This window comes from Sinocyclocheilus anshuiensis, unplaced genomic scaffold (assembly GCF_001515605.1).
Source record: "Sinocyclocheilus anshuiensis isolate Anshui unplaced genomic scaffold, SAMN03320099.WGS_v1.1 scaffold2047, whole genome shotgun sequence".
Lineage (NCBI taxonomy): Eukaryota > Metazoa > Chordata > Actinopteri > Cypriniformes > Cyprinidae > Sinocyclocheilus > Sinocyclocheilus anshuiensis.
This window is the reverse complement of record NW_015554063.1, coordinates 91,098-112,919: the sequence shown is the minus strand read 5'-3', so window position 1 is coordinate 112,919 and position 21,822 is coordinate 91,098. Positions and strand designations below refer to the sequence as shown.

The window sequence follows — 21,822 nt, the reverse complement described above, 5'->3', positions numbered from 1 at the left end:
TATATGGCCAAACTCCCACTGTGTTTCACGGTTCAGTTGTCATGTTTTTGATCTCGGGGCTTTTCGTAGATACAGTGGGTACGGAAAGTATTCAGACCCCCTTCAATTTTTCACTCTTTGTTATATTGCAGCCATTTGCTAAAATCATTTAAGTTAATTTTTTTTCCTCATTAATGTACACACAGCACCCCACATTGACAGAAAAACACAGAATCGTTGACATTTTTGCAGATTTATTAAAAAACAATATAACAAAGAGTGAAAAATTTAAGGGGGTCTGAATACTTTCCGTACCCACTGTATATTGGTCTTAAGGATCTTCATGCTTTTTCCTAGTATTTCTTAACAAGCCGCTCTGTTCGTGAGATTTACTTGTAATATACGGAGGGCTTGCTGATGTAATTTTTGCGGTCCTTTTTTGTTTTGTTCTAGCACAAGATGGGCATGTTGGGCAGCAGCGCTAAAATGGACTGATGTTTTGTAAATGACATTTTAACATTAATATTCATTCAAAACAATGCGGTTACATTTTAATGCTGCCTTGTTTTCCGTGGAAATTGAAGTAGTGAATACGAAAACATTGTACTTTCAGTGTATAATGGGTTAAGTTAATGCATTTACTTCACTTGAATTATTTACAAGCAGATTTTCTAATATTGCTAACACACTGGAGGGTCTGCGTTTTGCCTGGTTGTGCTCTTTGTTGAATATTATTACTTTATTAAACATTAAAAGCAACCACAAGCAAATACAGCTGGCTTATAAACAAACCTGGACTGCAAAACTGGGCAACATTTTTGCTGTTTGCCTCACCATAAAATAATCCTAAAAGCCTGTATTTTATAAAGGAGGAAGGTACACAGGGTGAAATTAACAGATAATATTATTACAATTATTTCACGGAGAGAATCTAAACTAGACATTCAATTATAATGCAAAGCTTCTGTATAAGTGAGTTTTTAAATGCTTTTAAACGGCTCTGCTCTATGGCAGGTTTCCAGCAGGAAAACACTCTAGAACTTGGATGCATAATCATTAAAAGCTGCTCTGCCACTTTTTATGTGTTTCACCTCAAAAATATTAAACAGAAGTGAACTGAATGATCTCATAAGTCAGTGATGTTTGAAAGCATCATAAAATAGTGATTCATATGCCGATAATAACTGTAGTTTAAATCCATCCTAATCCTTCATGACACAAGAAATCAGTATAATGAAGAAATCAGTCAAAACCGTAAAAACTAAATATGTCAGCAATATTAACAATATAGACTACTGTTCAAAAGTGTGGGGTTGGAAAGTTTTTTAAATATCTTTGAAAAAAGTTTCCTATGTTTACCATGGCTTTATTTGATCAAAAATACAGTAAAAATAATAAAATATTATTACAATTTAAATGATCTGTTTTCTATATAAATATATTTTAGTCATTTATTCCTGTGATGCAAAGCCCTCCAGTCTTCAGTGTCACATCCTTCAGAAATCAAACTAATATGCCGATTTGCTACATTTATTATTATCATAGTTGAAAATGCTTGTGTAGCTTTATTCAGTATGGAAACCACAATAAAAAATGTATTATCATTATTATCATAGTTGAAAATGCTTGTGTAGCTTTATTCAGTATGGAAACCACAATAAAAAATGTATTATCATTATTATCATAGTTGAAAATGCTTGTGTAGCTTTATTCAGTATGGAAACCACAATAAAAAATGTATTATCATTATTATCATAGTTGAAAATGCTTGTGTAGCTTTATTCAGTATGGAAACCACAATAAAAAACAACACTTATTTGAAGTATTTTGTAGCATTATTTAGAAAAGATTTGTCCTTGCAGACTAAAGTATCAATTGCTTTGGAAAAAAATTCATCCCAAACATTTCAACAGCCCAATAAAATCCTACCTTGTTACAAGCTATCTATAATTATAATTCTATCTGGGCTTTTTAACTTGGCCAAATTTCTAAGCTGGCAGCATTTTCCCCTTGTGTTTTCCCAGCTATGCCTGTCATTCATCAAAAACCATTTTGACAGAGTTAGAATTCATTTATTCTTTTTCTTTTGGTAGCAGGTGTTCATACTGCAAAGGGGAAAAACACAGTGTCACAGTATCTTCCCCACCAAAACGTGGCTTTGCTTTTTACTTATTTGACCCCAATCCAAATCCATCTTAATAACAGGTTTACCAGCCTGACCCTGGCAACCACAATATCTTTGGCAGAGCTCTTGTTTTGTTAGAGGTCAAAAGTAATACTGGGATAGCTGCCTAACCGATCTGGGCCTTTGGGCCACATGTGTGTATATAAATATATATATATTATATACTCAGCGTTTGAACCTCTGTGCTGTTATTGAACCACCAGTAGAAGGTAACAGTCCTGGGCTGACTGGGCCACAGCACTGCTGTCAAGTTGGCCTCTTTTCCTCTGATGACGACCACTGGTGCCGAAAGAAAGATACGCTCCACGGGACCTAACATGGCACATCGGACGTGATATCTCATCAGACACAATATGAAGTCAATAACGATCACATTTAGCACCGAACACAACAGCAATTTCTTCTTCTACACAGTCTTCATTGAGAGCTGGTTCTGAAATAGATTGTCTAGATGTGCAGTCAGTGGCATAGAGGTAATTTAGACTGACAGGACACAGTTTTTTATAGTGAAGGCAGTGGCTTCTTATAGAGAATTCAGATTCTTAGAAATATATGCGTGTGCTCATGTACATACTAGTGATGTGCAGATAGAGCGAGCTGCTGTCAGACCCATGACTGTTCTGAGCACGTGCGGTGACCCTGAATATCCCAGCGACCCTGTACGTGTGTGTGATGCTGTCACCAAGGCGACTTATATTGGAGTATGACACCGAGATGCCATCTCCAAAGTCCACATGGAGACTTGTAGACAGTGAGTCACCCTACAGAAAAAAGGCAAAAAAGACAGGTATATTCTATGGTTTTGCATGTAAAGGCTTTGAAACTGGTTCTCAAACTGTGGTCCACAGATGGCAGGTGGTAATGATAACAATGAATTAAACTGATTTACTGTTAACATCAATTTTATATAAATAAATACTCGCAGTTATGTGTCAGTGTACATTACTGTTCAAAGATTTGGGGTCGGAAAGACTTTGTCACTTAGAAATATCTTATATCAGCGAAGGCTGCATTTATTTGATCAAAAATACAGTAAAAACAGTAATATTGTGAAATATTATTACAGTAAAGTTTTCTATTTTAATATATTTTAAAATGCAATATATTCCTGTTATGGCAAAGCTGAATTTTAATCAGCATCATTACTCCAGTCTTCAGTGTCACATGATCATTCTAATATGTTGATTTGGTGCTTAAGAAATATTTCTTATTATGATCAAAGTTGAAAACAGTTGTGCTGCTTAATATTTTTGTAGAAACCATGATGCATTTTTTTCCTGATTCTTTGATGAATACAAAGTTCAAAAGAATAGCATTTATTTGAAATAGAAATCGTTTGTAACAAAATAAATGTCAATACTGTAACTTTTGATCAATTTAATTCCTTTGTGCTGTTTTAATTGAAAAAAAAAAAATCTTACTGGCCTCAAACTTTTGAAAGATGGTTTGTGCAAGTTAATTTTTAACCTAGTTAGTGAGTCTAGCTAATTTAATTGCCTATAAAATGATGGATTGGTGGATTATTATCATAGTTGAAAATGCTTGTGTAGCTTTATTCAGTATGGAAACCACAATAAAAAACAACACTTATTTGAAGTATTTTGTAGCATTATTTAGAAAAGATTTGTCCTTGCAGACTAAAGTATCAATTGCTTTGGAAAAAAATTCATCCCAAACATTTCAACAGCCCAATAAAATCCTACCTTGTTACAAGCTATCTATAATTATAATTCTATCTGGGCTTTTTAACTTGGCCAAATTTCTAAGCTGGCAGCATTTTCCCCTTGTGTTTTCCCAGCTATGCCTGTCATTCATCAAAAACCATTTTGACAGAGTTAGAATTCATTTATTCTTTTTCTTTTGGTAGCAGGTGTTCATACTGCAAAGGGGAAAAACACAGTGTCACAGTATCTTCCCCACCAAAACGTGGCTTTGCTTTTTACTTATTTGACCCCAATCCAAATCCATCTTAATAACAGGTTTACCAGCCTGACCCTGGCAACCACAATATCTTTGGCAGAGCTCTTGTTTTGTTAGAGGTCAAAAGTAATACTGGGATAGCTGCCTAACCGATCTGGGCCTTTGGGCCACATGTGTGTATATAAATATATATATATTATATACTCAGCGTTTGAACCTCTGTGCTGTTATTGAACCACCAGTAGAAGGTAACAGTCCTGGGCTGACTGGGCCACAGCACTGCTGTCAAGTTGGCCTCTTTTCCTCTGATGACGACCACTGGTGCCGAAAGAAAGATACGCTCCACGGGACCTAACATGGCACATCGGACGTGATATCTCATCAGACACAATATGAAGTCAATAACGATCACATTTAGCACCGAACACAACAGCAATTTCTTCTTCTACACAGTCTTCATTGAGAGCTGGTTCTGAAATAGATTGTCTAGATGTGCAGTCAGTGGCATAGAGGTAATTTAGACTGACAGGACACAGTTTTTTATAGTGAAGGCAGTGGCTTCTTATAGAGAATTCAGATTCTTAGAAATATATGCGTGTGCTCATGTACATACTAGTGATGTGCAGATAGAGCGAGCTGCTGTCAGACCCATGACTGTTCTGAGCACGTGCGGTGACCCTGAATATCCCAGCGACCCTGTACGTGTGTGTGATGCTGTCACCAAGGCGACTTATATTGGAGTATGACACCGAGATGCCATCTCCAAAGTCCACATGGAGACTTGTAGACAGTGAGTCACCCTACAGAAAAAAGGCAAAAAAGACAGGTATATTCTATGGTTTTGCATGTAAAGGCTTTGAAACTGGTTCTCAAACTGTGGTCCACAGATGGCAGGTGGTAATGATAACAATGAATTAAACTGATTTACTGTTAACATCAATTTTATATAAATAAATACTCGCAGTTATGTGTCAGTGTACATTACTGTTCAAAGATTTGGGGTCGGAAAGACTTTGTCACTTAGAAATATCTTATATCAGCGAAGGCTGCATTTATTTGATCAAAAATACAGTAAAAACAGTAATATTGTGAAATATTATTACAGTAAAGTTTTCTATTTTAATATATTTTAAAATGCAATATATTCCTGTTATGGCAAAGCTGAATTTTAATCAGCATCATTACTCCAGTCTTCAGTGTCACATGATCATTCTAATATGTTGATTTGGTGCTTAAGAAATATTTCTTATTATGATCAAAGTTGAAAACAGTTGTGCTGCTTAATATTTTTGTAGAAACCATGATGCATTTTTTTCCTGATTCTTTGATGAATACAAAGTTCAAAAGAATAGCATTTATTTGAAATAGAAATCGTTTGTAACAAAATAAATGTCAATACTGTAACTTTTGATCAATTTAATTCCTTTGTGCTGTTTTAATTGAAAAAAAAAAAATCTTACTGGCCTCAAACTTTTGAAAGATGGTTTGTGCAAGTTAATTTTTAACCTAGTTAGTGAGTCTAGCTAATTTAATTGCCTATAAAATGATGGATTGGTGGCACAAGGGAAGATTGATTAAAAGAACATCGAATGAGACCCCCTTATGAGATTTAGGGTTTTGGTGGTTTGGAAATTTGTTTTACTCTCATACTTGGTCTGCCATCTTAAAAAGTTTGAGAACCACTCATCTAAAGAAGAACACCTTATAATATGAATGAATTTGTGTGTCTCTGCACCTGCTGATTTACATTTTGCAATGCTACTCTGAAGGTGATGTTGGTTCCCAGTACAGCAGTGAGCTGAGAGTTGCTGGTGCTCAGCTGTAGGCCACTGGGTGCTATGGGTTTACACTGTTGCATTCTGGGACTCAGTGTACCCTTCAGACCCTCTCTACAGTTATTCAACAGCACTTTCCTGTACCTGCACCGACATACACAAAAGCATTAGAAAACACCCTCTGTTAGCAGCAGAAACACAAAAGTGACACGTATTTAATATACAAACACCCAAACACTCTTATGAAGGCTGTCACAAACAGACTCATTTTGCATGTATAGATCATACTGCATTGTGTGTGCATCTGTGTATCTGTGTGTGTGTGTTACCCTGTGCTGTTGCGGTAGCGTTGTCCATGGCTGCAGGTGTGTGCTGGTAAATTGACATCATACCAGAATGCAGGTGCACATTTTCCACTGGCCTGTCTCTCAAACCCATAATCACTGCAGGGGAAATCATAAAAACACATCAATTATTCAGTTTGGTTACGCTTCTCTCTATGATGCAATAGCAGTCTATAGAGAGAAGTGGCTTGGATATATGCTGTATAGACTGCACTTTACATACACTGTACGTTTTTTTTATGGTTTTCTCACGCACCTTGGGAACCATTTTTATATTTTCACTTGTGTTGGCTATATGAAAGGTTCCCATGCTTTCTGACAAATATATTTCTTTGATTTTTCCTTGACCTTTACAGATACTTGCTATAAGGAGTCACTGAAAAATAGTTTAATAGAGATTGCACTTACAAGAGTAACTTCCAGCCTAAGAAATATTTTAAATTCAATAATTTAAATTCATAATTTTTTATTTTAATTATTTGAAAATGAATGAAATGTTTACTCCATTATCTGCTTTCTAAAGATTAGTGCAACTTGCTACACATCAATTGCCACATTATATGTGCCACATTATCTGAAGAGTACGGTGGCCGAGACAGCTCAACGTGCTGCAAATGGTTTTACTATTAAAATTAATTAATTGATAAATACATTTATTATATAAAAAATAGATAAAAACAAAAAATGGTTACTATAGTTAAACCATGGTATGCACAAATTATCTATGGATTTACTTCATGGTATTTGTACAAATACAAATGGTAATCAATACGCCAAAAAATAAAATAAATAAATACAATTGTTAATTTTTGTTTTGTTGGGGTAATTTTGTTGTGGTCTGTGCTACTTGTGCGTTTCTTTATTTGTTTGTATTGTGAGCATTTGCAGCACGTGCTGTCAAACTCATGATGTTTTCTTAATTTGCTTGTGCTTCTTCTATTTGCATGTGTTTTCTGAAGTTGCAGCGCAACTTTAGTTTTAGTTACTTTATGTGCTTTTTTATTTTTTATTATTATTTAGGTTTAAATTATATTAAATATAGTTTTAGTTTTAGTAATTTATTTTAGTACTTTAACTTCAACATCAACTTTTATTTCAGTAACGTTTCTAATTTCTAAGTTTTTTCATTTTCTAAGGTACCAAAAACAACTCTGACTTGGAATCAGGCTGTCAAACCTCTATGTTTTTAATCGACGCTATTATAGTAAATGTAGTGTAGAATATTTTCAAGAGCCAATGTCCTATTCATACCTAGGCGGAACCCTGTTGAGCAAACATTTTAGCAGCATGGTAGCCTTAAGTTGTGATTGGTTAGTGAATTTACAAGGTATAAACTGCTGCAGGGGATCAGGGCTAAACTCAGTAACACTAGCTCCTTCAGGCTAATCAGATCACTGCCATATTTATCATCCATTTAAATATTCATTACTTATTCATTTGGAGATAATTAATCATTTGACATTATGCTAATTTTGCGCGCCTCTCATTCATACGTGTAATTTGCCTAAGAGCAGACGACTCTAATGGAGCCTGTGTGTGGTACAAGGGAGATTTATGTCGTCGTTATGATCAGCGCAGGAGTGTGTCTCCGTGTGCATCGGGGTGGGCTTGTAAAGACATCTCCATCAGTATGGCGATATGATTACGACAGACTGATGTAAAACCAGGTTTTTACCTTGTCGCCTCAAGAGCAAGCTAATTTAATGTAGCGACTGCAACAGTATCATAAACTGCTCTGGAAAAAAAAAACTAACAAATGAAGGGAAAAACCTTGTTTTTTTTACATTCAAATGCCACTTAATGAATCTGTATAATTGGTTGGATCCCTGCAGCTTTTGTTCTCTGCATGCAACACTGAGTCCTTTGATCCACAAAAGTTACTGTCACTCATTTCCTCCATTGGAAAAGCAGCTGCTCTACGTTTCCGTGTGTGTGCACGTATGCGTATGCGTACGTGTGACTCACCACTCAAAGTCATAGAGGGTGCAGATGCAGGGCTCAGCTGAAACAACTCGAGAATATTCCCAACCCAGAGTGCAGCGTGTGCCAGGCTTCCTCTTCATATACACCTGTCTCTCTCCCATCACACACACCTCACCCTTAAATGCACATAAATACTTAAATAACTTCAGTCAAGGTCACATGGAACAGTGTTAGTACAGTATTAGTATACTATTATAAAATGTATAAATATTTTGAATTAGCTTTTATTTTATATTTTCAGTTTTCATTTAAATTTTATTATTTTTTATTAGTTAGTTTTATTCATTTTTATTGGCCACACTTTATTTTAAGGTCCAATTCTCACTATTAGCAAAACATTAACTACAACTTTTGCCTCAATAAACTCCTAATTTGCTGCGTATTAATAGTAAGGTAGTTGTTAAGTTGAGGTATTAGGTAGGGTTAGGGATATAGAATATGGTCATGCAGAATATGTGCTTTATAAGTACAAATAAACAGCCAATATGTTAATAATAGGCATGCTAACAAGCAACTAGTTAATAGTGAGAATTGGTCCCTATACTAAAATGTTACTGTTATTTTTTTTTTAGTTTGTATTTAGCCTTAATTTATTTTTATTTCAGTTTTAGTAATTTTACTACTACAACTTTTGTTTCAGTAACATTTCTTGATTCCATTAGGTTTTTAGGTTTATGACTTTCAGGTTTACAATACATTATATTTTATTTTATTGCAGCTATTATTATTTTCAATTAACAAAATTATATTTATTAGTTTTATTTACCAATAACAATTTTGCTTGGAATCAGGCTGTCAAACATTTCAGTTTTTTTTTTTTATTAAAGCCATAACAGTAAATGTAGTGTAGAATATGGGAAATGTGTTGCGATGAAAGATGTGCACATAAATACTTATATATTCACAAACACACACAGGAAGCAGGGTTGCTTGGTCTGCGAAACAAAACCAGCCTAACTGATTCTTTGCAAAGACCCGCCCCCTTAGTTACTGTTGCTACGTCCGACAAGCCATGGCACTCTAACGCCACATATCATGTTCTCACGCAGTGAAAAATACATCACGGAGCTAAGAGGAAACTGACAACGCACTGACAGACAACATAGAGCAGAACATAAAGTCTCAGCTTTCAAATGGTCATTTTTTAAGAAATTCAAACAATAAATACCATTTTGTGGCTCTTTAATGTGTCGTGACAAATCACTGTAGCACCTCAGTTCAAGCGGCACGTGAACCGATCTTCTCTTCCTCTTTAAAGGTCCCATGGCATGAAAATTTCACTTTATGAGGTTTTTTAACATTAATATGAGTTCCCCTAGCCTGCCCTACAGACACAGAAATGGCACGTCCTAAGGAAAGCTCATTGTGGGACTGGCTCGTAGTGGCTGAAATTCTGCACCAAGTCTGAATTTCGGGAAAGAGACTTCAGATACAGTACTAGGGACCACTTAGGCCTATATAAAAGCATCCAAAAAGCAGCATGTCATGGGACCTTTAATAGTTATAGCATAAAATAAACATGAATGAACATCAGAAGATATCAAGTTTGAACCGCGGAAAGACGTCAGTACACAACATTTTTCAAGTTCAAGTCCATCGATGTTAAAGGGTTAGTTCACCCAAAAATGGAAATTAACCTGTGATTTACTCACCCTCGAGACATCCTAGGTGTATATGACTTTCTTCTTTCAGACGAATTCAGTCGGAGTTATATTAAAAATTGTCCTGGCTCTTCCAAGCGTTATCATTGCAGTGGGTGGATGTTTCTGTTCAACAGTCCACAAGACGTCAAATACGCGCATCCATAATAAACCGTGCCTCACACGGCTCCGAGGCATGAATAAAGGTCTCCTGTAGCGAATCCATGCGTTTTTGTAAGAAAAATATCCATATATAGACGCACTTTATTTGACGTCTTTTGGACTGTTGAACAACCCCACCCCCCACTGCAATGATAATGCTTGGAATAGTCAGGACAATTTTTTTATATAACTCCGATTGGATTCGTCTGAAAGAAGAAAGTCATAAACACCTAGGATGCCTCGAGGGTGAGTAAATCACAGGCTACTTTTCATTTTTGGGTGAACTAACCCTTTATTAATCTACTCTCCTGTCTGGTTTGTTTGTCAGACCTCCTGGTGTACTGAAAGCTGCCTTTTCTTCTGCATCATCTGAAATCTTGCCTCACACAGTCTCTCAGTCATCTTATCTCAAGGCATGGGCTGACTGTCAAAGGCAGCTGGTGTCATTCAGCTTTTGGACGTTGTTAGAAAAACAGAAGGTGCCGTTGGGTTTCAGAACTATGACTATGAGGCTGAACCAAAGACACCTTGAGTGCCCCAGTTGCTGCGTCTTATCTCTGATTATTTCAGCACTTAGTAGTGATGCTGCCTCATGGTTGCTCTAGAATACAATCATTAATTTAATTCAATCTGCCCAGGGAGGTGTAAGAAACCACTTCCTTGAGGTCCTGTTCAGCTTGATAAGAGCTGGCCTCTGTTTCTGCTTCATTGAGAGGGCAGCCAACTGTTATGGCAGCGGCACCCAGCATTTCATCAGATTCATGTAGTGCAACTGTTCCACCTTCCTCCGGTTACTGTACACAGTGCTGGGTAGTCTGTTACTGATTACAAATTACTTGACAAAAATTGTAGTTAGAAACGTCATCTATTACATGACACATTGTAGGTAATATAATCTGACTACTTTTTGATTACTTTGAGATTACTTTTGATCTAACTCATTTATCACCAGTGTTGGAGGTAACACAGTTCAAGGAAAGCGAGTTACGTAATCAGATTACTTTTTCAAGTTACTAGTAAAGTAATGCATTACTTTTAAATTTACAAGAAAATATCGAATTGATGAAAAGTTAATTAAACCATAAAAATGTAAACTTAAAGAAAAAATGAATGCTTTAAGAATAAAAACAATACCTTAATGCTAAAAACAGAACTATTTTGTTTGTTTATCAGCACATCAGTGTGACCATTAACCAACATCAGAAAACTGTGAACATGAAGATGTGTTGAAATGGAAATATTAAAGGGTTAGTTCACCCAAAAATGAAAATTAGGCTGTTTTACTCACCCTCGAGACATCCTAGGTGTATATGACTTTCTTCTTTCAGACGAATTCAGTCGGAGTTATATTAAAAATTGTCCTGGCTCTTCCAAGCGTTATCATTGCAGTGGGTGGATGTTTCTGTTCAACAGTCCACAAGACGTCAAATACGCGCATCCATAATAAACCGTGCCTCACACGGCTCCGAGGCATGAATAAAGGTCTCCTGTAGCGAATCCATGCGTTTTTGTAAGAAAAATATCCATATATAGACGCACTTTATTTGACGTCTTTTGGACTGTTGAACAACCCCACCCCCCACTGCAATGATAATGCTTGGAATAGTCAGGACAATTTTTTTATATAACTCCGATTGGATTCGTCTGAAAGAAGAAAGTCATAAACACCTAGGATGCCTCGAGGGTGAGTAAATCACAGGCTACTTTTCATTTTTGGGTGAACTAACCCTTTATTAATCTACTCTCCTGTCTGGTTTGTTTGTCAGACAAAATGGCAGATTTGGTGTTATGATTGGTCAGATCGCCTGTCAATCAAACTCCCAGCAAAGTGTCAATTACTATTCAAAACTAGCCAAAACACATTTTTTATGTGTTTTTTCACTCCGTTGGCAGTCTCCTCTCTCAAAATAGCTTTTGTGTTAACCCGCAGAATAAAAACAACCACGGCAACAGTGTAAATGTAGCCCAATTCCATGAGAATAGTGACAAGAACTCAAGTATGGACATGTTTCCCCCCAAAAAACTCAGTTTTCTAGTTACTTCTGCTTAGCTGAGGATGGATACAGTAGTTAGTACGAATTTTAGGAAACATATCGTGCTTCCCAGGAAACAGATTTGACATGCAATAGATGCTGACTGTGAAACTCCGTAAAACCACAAGTCAAGGCTGACGGACAACATGTCACCAATATTATGTGCCGAGATCTGTTGCAAAATCCATTACGACTCCATTAATTTCCATTCTGCTTGGGCATGTTACCCCAGAGGTGAAAATAATCTCCCGTGCCTCCCTAATTACTAGCGAATTCAGTGCCAAAAGAAACTCATGTTGAATGTTGAGTGAGTGAATTAGTGCTTTGCTGTTGAGACCGAACAGTAAGGCGTGCTGATAAATGTGAGGTGACAACCTTGTTTTGCAGGTGCCACGTTTGAAAGTCTCCGTCTGTGCATTTCCGCCCAAACAGGGAGCTGTAGTCAATCTTTATCAGCTGCCAGTCAGAGTGGTAACTAAAGTGCCCGAAGAATCTAGGAGGATAGAGATGCTTAAGCACAACAGGATCGGTTTGCTTTTACATTCTTTACAATTGCTAATGGATCAAAGAGTCTTAGAGTGCTTTCACACCTGGCCTGTTGTTTCGGAACCTGGCACGAACCTGGCACGTTTGGGCATTTGTGAACACGGCAATCGCACTCGGATCCACGCCAAAACAATCGGTCCGAGATCACCTGAACGAGGTGGTCTCGGCTCGATTGAAAACGAACTCTGTAGCGGTTCGGTTGTAGTGAGAAAGCAATCCGATCCAACGGACCAACGAACCAGACTATATATCACAATTTATGATGGGTAATTACGTAAGTTCTGTGAAAAGCATCAGCTTTGTTGTTTTGCTAATACCTCAAAATGAACCTGTGAATGTCTGTGGGTGATCACGTCTTTGCCATTCAAAAATCAAAGCGCACTTTTTTATTTTATAATGCCATCTTATTGCTCTTCTTTGTAGTAGGAGCATTTTAAGAATGTTTTCCCAATCAATCCTGGACTCCTGCTCAAAATGATAAATGATTATAACGACAGCTACAAAAAAAACAACAATAAGCCCGCGAAGCTGTTATCGTTCCATCCTGACGGATGACATGCGTGACAGCTAAGTGGAATCCCGGAAAATAAACCGTGGAACTTTGACCAATGAGAGAACAGTTTACTCGCGCTTGACTTGTATTAACAAATTTGGTCCGTTTAGAAACGTTGCCATGTGAAAGCGAACCACACCAAGAATAAAAGGCAACATTGTAATAATTTTAATCCCTGTTTCGCAACAAAGCAATCGATCTACAGGTGTGAAAGTACCCTTAAAGGACACATATTGCTATGGCAAATCCGAGAAGGAAATGTCAGTGCTATCTGTACAAGTAAGTGTGAGGATCCAGGCATGCAGACATGCAAATGAAAAGATTTAATGTGATAATAATGATCCCAGTAAGTGAAGGTTCATTACTGACACCTCCTGGACCATTCGGATCAGTGTGGCTGAGAGGTCGAGGTGAAATGATTCTTACGTAATTATGCGATTCTCAGTCTCTGTAGTCATCAAAACCCCGTCGACAAATAGGGGTGTAGACGAAAAGCTGAGTTTGTCCCACTGCCGGCCTTCATCCAAACTAATCCTAGACACACATACATTTCACAAATCATTTCACTGGCAAAGCACATTAGATTCATATTCTGATTAATATCCAGTACAGTGCACATTTGACAAAGACATAAAAATAGAAGATGCATTTGTTCAGTCATCTGAGAATATTTAGCCGATCCACAAAAACAAGTCATTGTGGAGTCACTGCATTAACATTTAATGTTGCCTACATCTGCATAATTACATTAAAATCAAATCTAATATATGCTCATTGAAAAATATCAAGACAAAATTATTCACCATACCCCACTTGTGTTTACATTACCCTCTAATCATTATTAGTCATGTAAAATGCATATTATGTCTCATTACACATTCAGTCTATTTTGCATTTCATTGTTCTTTTGTTGCATCTCTTTATTCTACTTTCTTTCTGTCCTTTGCATTATTTTTATTATTTTGCCTGAAGTAAGTGGCCCCTCAGTGTGTTTTTTTGTTTTTAGATTTTGTTCTTTCTATGGATGTCTTGTATTTTAAAGCACCTGCTTGTGTCCATTACATTTATTATTGTGTATTTAGAGCCCTCCTGTTTGCCTTGTTCTGTGAGCACTGAATGTTTAATCTGAACTTACTGGTTAGTCATAGTTGTGTTTTTGGGGATCTTCATTTAGATTAAGATCATTTCAGCATAATTTGGTCATTTTTTCATACTAACTTTCAGTAACCAACTGCAACTCTCTCACATTGCTGAGTCTGCAGATTTCTGCATAAATCAGCACACATCAAGTACACAGATTCTGTCTGGATATTGGTATGCTTTTAATAGTACACAACATCTATAATTTTTTTATTCTATTCACTTTATTGTGTATAGAAGTTTGGGAACAGTATGATTTTTTTTTAATAATATAAATTAATACTTTTATTCACCAAGGATGCAATAAATTGATCAACATTGACAGTAAAGTAATTTTTATGTTACAAATGTTTTTTGTTTTTTTAAATAAATGCTGTTCTTTTGAACTTTCTATTAATCCTGTTCAAAAAAATGTCCACAAAAATGTTAAGCATCACAACTGTTTTCACCATTGATAATAATACAAATATATATATTTCTGGGCACCAAATCAGCATATTAGAATAATTTCTAAAGTATAAAGTGTGATTTTTGAAGGATCAAATTTACAACAGAAAACGTCTCAGGTTACTTATGTAATCATGGTTCCCTGAGTAGGGAACGAGACACTGCGTCCTCTAGGGGTCGTGACCCGTGTCTGAAGCATACATTGAAAAAACACCAACTCATTGGCCAGCTGTTGGTGTTTTTTCAATGTATGCTTCAGACACGGGTCACGACGAGGCGTTCCCCATAGCGACCCCTAGTGGACGCAGTTCGAAGTTCCCATGAAAGGGAACTGTTATTTTACACAGTATATTTCACAACATTACTGTTTTTACTTTATTTTGATCAAATAAATGCAGTCTTGGTAAGCATATGAGACTTCTTTCAAAAGCATGAACAATCTTAAAAACTGACCTAAAACTTTTGAATGGTAGTGTGTCTTCACAACGCTTTTAAAAGCTTACTGTTCTCTGTATTATTGTTTCTAACAGACATAACAGTCTCTTCGTGGAATCTTTTCATGCATAAAGCAAAGAATTTCTGGTTTGGTGTTTCTGTTGTTGTAGATATGGGTCAAAGTCACCCGAGTTGATGGCTGAGCACCCGCACATACACACATCTGACTCCTGTTCTAACAGCAACCCACAGGAGGATACAAATGATCTTCCGCAGCCTAATTGATCCTGACAACATTTCAGAGCTTAGCACATCAAAGCCGCGTGTGTGACATGGCAGGAACAACATGTGAACGGAAGCCCACCGAATCCCACCTCTGCTTCAAACCTTAACCCCCTGAACATGAGCATAAAAGCCCAGGCAAACACAGCCACCTGCACTACAAAGCCATGACAGGCACTTTCGCTGAAAGGATTCCAAATGTTTGATATGATAAGACATATTACCTGCTGTTTATATCTGCCAGTCCTCAAATCAAAGCTGACGTTTAAGCATGAGGGAACTTCAAAAACTTAGGCTGAATAAAAAATATCCAAAAAGTTAGAGATAAACTGCAGTGAACTCAAACATGCATAATCTCTTCTGTTCTGTTTTATATACATATAATGTGTCAAGTCAAGTCACCTTTATTTTCAGAGCACTTTATACAACAGAGATTGCTTCAAAGCAGCTTCATAGCATTAAAAAATCTAAAGTAATCGAATCAATGATGCAAACTTAAAAAATAGCTTTGTAAAAGTTCAATTCAGTGATAGGCAGCTCTACTCAAGTGTAGTGTAGTTATTCAACTCGAGTAAGTAAATGGTGATTCAGTTCAATTTAATAAGTGTCAATGTTGCAAAATACGTACATAAATTATGAACAGATTCGTTTCAGCTATAAAGCAGCTCTACAGAAGACAGTAGTGTCATTATTTAGCTCAGTTCAGTTCACGTTTCGTTCTTGTCTGTGTTCTATCAAATCTACTGTATACTATGTTTGTATATTAAGTGTCTTTTAAACCACTACTAATCAAGCAAAAGGCAACAGTGGCAAGGTGACAGAAATGAAGAAACAAATTTTGTGAGAAACCAGGCTCAGTCAGGGGACTAGTTCTCCTCTGGCCTAAATGGATGAACACAATGTAATATTGATTCCAAACTGCATCACAAATCAGATTTGTTTTATTCAATAAAATCTGTAAGGCAGTGCATTTATGAATATGCGTTTTTAAGGGAAAAAAAGCATTTTGTCTTACCATAAATGGCGTGTTGGTACAGCAGATTGTGTAACAGCTAATAAAGCCCCTCCATGGTCCAAAAACCAGACACTGTGCTCCTCCTCAAAAATCTAAAAAGTGTTTACAGAGTCAAAAACCTACAAGGTATTTTAGCATCCTGTCTCTTTGTGTTTCTCATGTTTATTTTAGTTTCCGTTCTTTTGAGTGGTGATCAGGAACAGGGTGCTTGTAATCTTAAAGGATTTGTTCACTTCCAGAATAACAATTTTCTGATAATTTAGTCAGCCAACATTCCAGGATTTTTCTCAATATAGTGGACTTCAATGGGGATCAATGGGTTGAAGGTCCAAATTGCAGTTTCAATGCAGCTTTAAAGGGCTCTACACGATACACATCACATTGGAAAGATCACGCACAGTTAGTTCTTCTTCTGTGTGCTCCAATTAAAAAAGGTAGGGTAGGGTGCAAAAATCCATCTCATTTTCTCCCCCAACTTCAAAATTGTCAGACATTGTTGTTTTAGCTTTTTTGTAAAGGCATTTGACTTTTCGCTTTGTAAACATTGGGTCGGTACTTCCGCCTACATCAAACGTGACCTTTCTAATGTGACTATGTAATGCGTGAAGTCAAACTAGTGTAAGACAAGCATTTGTTGTTAAAAAGTATATACATTTTAAATGTTTAAAAAAAAAAGACAGATCATTTCGCTAGAAAAGACTCTTATTCCTCGCTGGGATCAGGTAGAGTCCTTTGAAGCTCCATTGAAACTACCCCATTGAAGTCCATTATATGGAGAAAAATCCTGGAATGTTTTCCTCAAAAAACGTAATCTCTTTTTGACTGAACAAAGAATGAATTGAACATCTTGGATGACATGGGGGCGAGTACATTTTCAGAAAATTTTTATGCTGAAAGTGAACTTTAAGACTACACTACAGTCCATGCTTAACAAGATGTGAGCAGGCGAGTGGTTTACCTGTCTCCATGTGTTGCCGGCATCAGAGGAGATGAACATTCCTGTATTAGAGAAGGAAAGCTCCGGCCCAATGTTTCCTGAGAGAGAAAACACTATTGTAACTCTCACAGACAGATTATTATTCCCCATGCATATGCTGGAGATATATTGGTGGATGAGATTTGATTCTATCCTTGCTGGTAAAAGAAAAAAAAGAAAAAGAGGTATGTGCTGTTAAATATATGCACTACAAAGGCAAACTATTGGATTTCAATCACAAATTTAATCAGTAATTCATTGAAAAAAACACATGGAAATTGTTTCCATCAGCAGCGGTTTAAATAATTTGCTTTTATACCGTCACTGTACCAAAGCAAACTGTGTCTTTAGAAATATAAATTTTACAGCATATCTGAAATAAACATTTTTTTTCCAAAAAAAGAACAGAATAGCTCACAAGTCCTTTAATACAAAATTATAAAACAATTGCTAGTAATCTCAGATTTAGGACCAGTCTTTAGACAGCAAAATGAAATGATAGAATTATGAACTTTGGTGAATATAAAAAATGATGTATTTCATTCATATTTTAATTGAAAAAAACAAAATATATATATTTTGTGCCCCCTTTGCAGCCCCCATAGGGGGTTCTTGGATTTCTATTAATCAATTAATTAAGCGGGTCCAGTTTGAAAACCCCTGGTCTACGAGACCTGATTTAAGTCATTTGGGGTTAACACAATTGTGTATTTATATTTTGGGGTTAACACAATTGTGTATTTATATTTTGCCACGGCACAGCAATATAATTTCAAATCTATAATCTATGATCTCCTGATAAATTCCTGGTGCACATTGTCTGGTGTATACGAGTGCCCTCAAAGACCACAATCATCATGATGCCTGATGAAGAACGTTTGGTAAAGCTGCTGTCAGCGGCAAAAAAAACATATTTTTCAAATCCCATATTTATACACTCTGAGCATGGGAAAGTGATTGCGGAACAGCTGTCGGACATGACAGGCAATTATGAATGTGGAAGACAGCGGTCATATTTTCTGCATGCTCTGCATGGCTAACTTTTTGAGCGTGCATCTATCTAGTCTCATGCAGGAAGCTATTTGGGCTTGAGTTTTGAAGATAACTTTATAATGAGTCTGACAAGCAAAAGAACAGAGTGAAATGAGTTTTTGTTCCAATCATGCCAAACTCTGCAGCTGAAAAACACAAAAATGTAACAACTTGAAAGCCGTGATTTGGCCACTCAAACTCCATCTGCATTTAAAAGCATGCACATTTATATCCATTCTTCACTCTAATTTATCAGAAACTCCTGGGGGACTCAAGACTCCACAAGCATAAAAACAATAAAGAAGTGGCACAGTTACACACACACCTGTGGCCACTATAATCCCTGGAGCGGAGTGTTTGGTGGAGATAGTGTCAGGTGTGTAGGGGTTTTCAGACATCTGCAGGTGAAGGTGCAGGGAGCACGACGGCTGAAAATGAGAACATTACACAGTATTAAATTATATTTCAATACATTTACATCTATCTACATAATCTCCTCTACATCAACCGACTGTAGCCTCAGCTTTCAAAAGCCGTGCAAATGAATCTGCTTCGGATCTCCGCGGCTTTTGTCCATATTTTTAGTATCCCTTACAATTAGTGTGACCCAATTTTGTTGGAAACGAAAAAATCTAATCTTTGATTTCAGAGCTTCAGAAAATCATAATGTAATTATGGCAATTAGAATTCAGTGTCAATACAGTGTCAAAAATCAGTACAGTTAAATGCAATCAACCACCTAGTGATTCAAAACTAATTGCATATGCAAGAAAGCAGCAAACTTTTGTTCTGTGTGTACAAGCGTCAGAATTCTTGTACCAGCCGTTGTTTAAAGTTGGTAATAAGTCCCAAAATACCCAAAGCACAAGGAAATACCCAAAGCACAAGGACTGGGAAAAAAAACTAACTTGTTTCATCTTGTCTTTCTAAAGAATGACAACACGTGTGCAAACACTGAACCCACTGTCTTTTGGTGCAGCAGAAAAAAAGTAATTAAGACTTTCTGAGATCTGCTGATAAATGACTCCAGTTGTTCAATGTATGTCTTAATTGAAATCACCAATCTTCCAGAACAGTGTAAAACATCAGTGAAAGTCATTACAAAGATACAGAGAAGGTGCTGTGTCTTAATCAAACCATCAGAAAGCACTGAATTCAGAGCTATTGTTTGGTAGCTGGCGGTTCACCCTCATTTCACTGCGAGACTAAAGGAGTTCCTCTCTGCAGGGCTCCACTGTAAAAATGCATCAAACGTGCATTGTCAACACTGTAATGTCTTGTTTTCGTCTGACCATAGTTAAGAAGGTGTGTCTGAGTGTAATGTAATGTATATAGTGGATGTGACTGGCTCTGATGGAGTGCTTGTTTTCAAGAAAAGTGGGCGTGGCTGTGGTTGAAGTGGGTGTGTCACTGTAATAGGATCAACATTATTAATAGCTGTTTTATGTTAAATAGTATTTCACCTACATTGATGTTGGTGATCTATGCCTTTTTGGGAACGTTCTTATGATTAGTAGGAAATATATATCTGGTTGAGTTCATTCCAGTGGCTCTCACCAGGTTGCAGTTGATGTCATGTCCTGTGGTGTCTTTTGTCGGAGGCTGTAGTAAGCTCCATGTCTGGCCTTTGTTGTAGGTTATATACGTTGTCATCTGTGTGTCTTCTTTCTTATTGGCTATGATCAGTCCACTGACACCCGCCACCTTTACAAGACAAAAGTGATCTGAACTCAAATACTTGAATTTCCTTGTTTTTGTGTGTTCATAATATATTATTATTATTAATAATTTATGATTATTTATCATTAATTTATTATTGATTATTTACTAATGTATCATTATTATTACTATTATACAGATTATCATAATAAAAATATTATCATTGTTTTTTAATTACATATATTAGATTGTGTTCTGCTAAATTATTATTATATAACAATTATATAAATATAATAATAATAATTTTAAATCAGTACATTATTCTTATCATGGTTATTGTTATTATTACTATTATTTTTATTAATTATATTTTATTACTATTGTTATTATTAATACAATGTACTTATTATTTTATTTATTATTATATATAATTTATTATTATTAATTTGTATATTCTATATAGTAATAATAATAATAATGATATTCTTAGTATGATTATTACTGTTAGTAAGATCATTATTATAAAAATATTATCAGCACTTTTATTATTATTATTATATATTTTTTTACAATTACATTACAATTACATTATTTGTGTTCTTTGCCTAGAAGCGATGGAAAAGAGGAGAACGAAAGGATATCAGGTTTTACATTATTGCAGATAAGCTTCATTTCTCTTTGCATTTTTGCTTACACTTCATTTTCTGTATGTTTTCAGTTGTTCTCATTATCAGATTTTCTTCTTCTCTTTGCATTCGTAGTGTTTAATGGCATAACTTCAAACACTGCTGTTTTGTGCTGCATTGCACTGTTCCCTGTTCTACTTTCAAACATTCCTGGAGAAAGCCATGCTAATTACCAAAGTTTTCCTAATTGCACACAACATGTATTTGTGAACATTCAAGATGGTCGATTTCTTAAACTTAATTGGCGAGCACCATCAGGCCATACAATCATATTCGCAGACCTTGTAGACATCCACAATGAGGTTTCCTGCGAGACCGCGGGAGGTACGGAGGTTTGGGAGCGAGCGAGTGAAGTAGACTCCAGGTGTGTCAGAGATGTACAGACTGTAGGTGTCATTTTCGTTCCACTCCTGCACTGCTGCCAGCACTTGCCCCTCATCTGTACTGACAATGTGCATGTCCTGCACGGAGAACAGCTGTTAGAGCCACATACATTTCATCTGACAACTTATTTGTGACAGCTAGTGCTGTGTCATGTATCTTACTTTGGGTAGACAGTATTTAGGGAGCTGTATGGTCCTGAAGGGCCCTCGCTGATAGGACACAAAGTACGTAGTTCTTCCTGCTGTGGTTAACTGATACACACACACACACACACACACACACACACACACAAGTCAGAGAAAGCACAGTTACAATAATTTACAACAGATCAGCACTTCACACCAATCAGAACTCATGTTTGCTTGTCTATTATAGAGGCTTTCCATTGCTCATGATCTGCTGTTTCAGCATCTCAGAGCAGCTTGGTTCACAGTAAATGCAGTGAAATCCATCTCTGCATGTGCTGTGAGAATTTGGGAACACACTGTACGCCATTCACATAATTTCTAACATTTGTGGACAATTATAGCATTTTACTAGATTAGTAAATTCACCAAAAACAGTTTTCGGCCAAAATAAGAGCTAGAGGTGTAAATTTACACTGTAGTGTAAAGTAATATATATATATATATATATATATATATAT

At 36.3% G+C, this 21,822-nt stretch overlaps 1 protein-coding gene across 1 annotated transcript in view; it reads right to left on the bottom strand.

The window, feature by feature from the left end:
- Positions 1-21,822, bottom strand: part of LOC107668617 (VPS10 domain-containing receptor SorCS3-like) — a 60,354-nt gene that overhangs the window by 6,796 nt on the left and 31,736 nt on the right. Inside the window, exons 8-20 of the mRNA XM_016460560.1 lie at positions 21,338-21,427; positions 21,074-21,253; positions 20,005-20,151; positions 18,773-18,875; positions 17,398-17,474; positions 16,440-16,531; positions 13,547-13,654; positions 12,397-12,514; positions 8,169-8,302; positions 6,189-6,302; positions 5,832-6,003; positions 4,698-4,884; positions 4,302-4,435 (exon numbers count right to left, since the gene is read on the bottom strand). Coding sequence (XP_016316046.1) covers positions 4,302-4,435; positions 4,698-4,884; positions 5,832-6,003; positions 6,189-6,302; positions 8,169-8,302; positions 12,397-12,514; positions 13,547-13,654; positions 16,440-16,531; positions 17,398-17,474; positions 18,773-18,875; positions 20,005-20,151; positions 21,074-21,253; positions 21,338-21,427 — 1,656 coding nt within the window. The remainder of the gene's footprint in view (positions 1-4,301; positions 4,436-4,697; positions 4,885-5,831; positions 6,004-6,188; positions 6,303-8,168; positions 8,303-12,396; positions 12,515-13,546; positions 13,655-16,439; positions 16,532-17,397; positions 17,475-18,772; positions 18,876-20,004; positions 20,152-21,073; positions 21,254-21,337; positions 21,428-21,822) is intronic.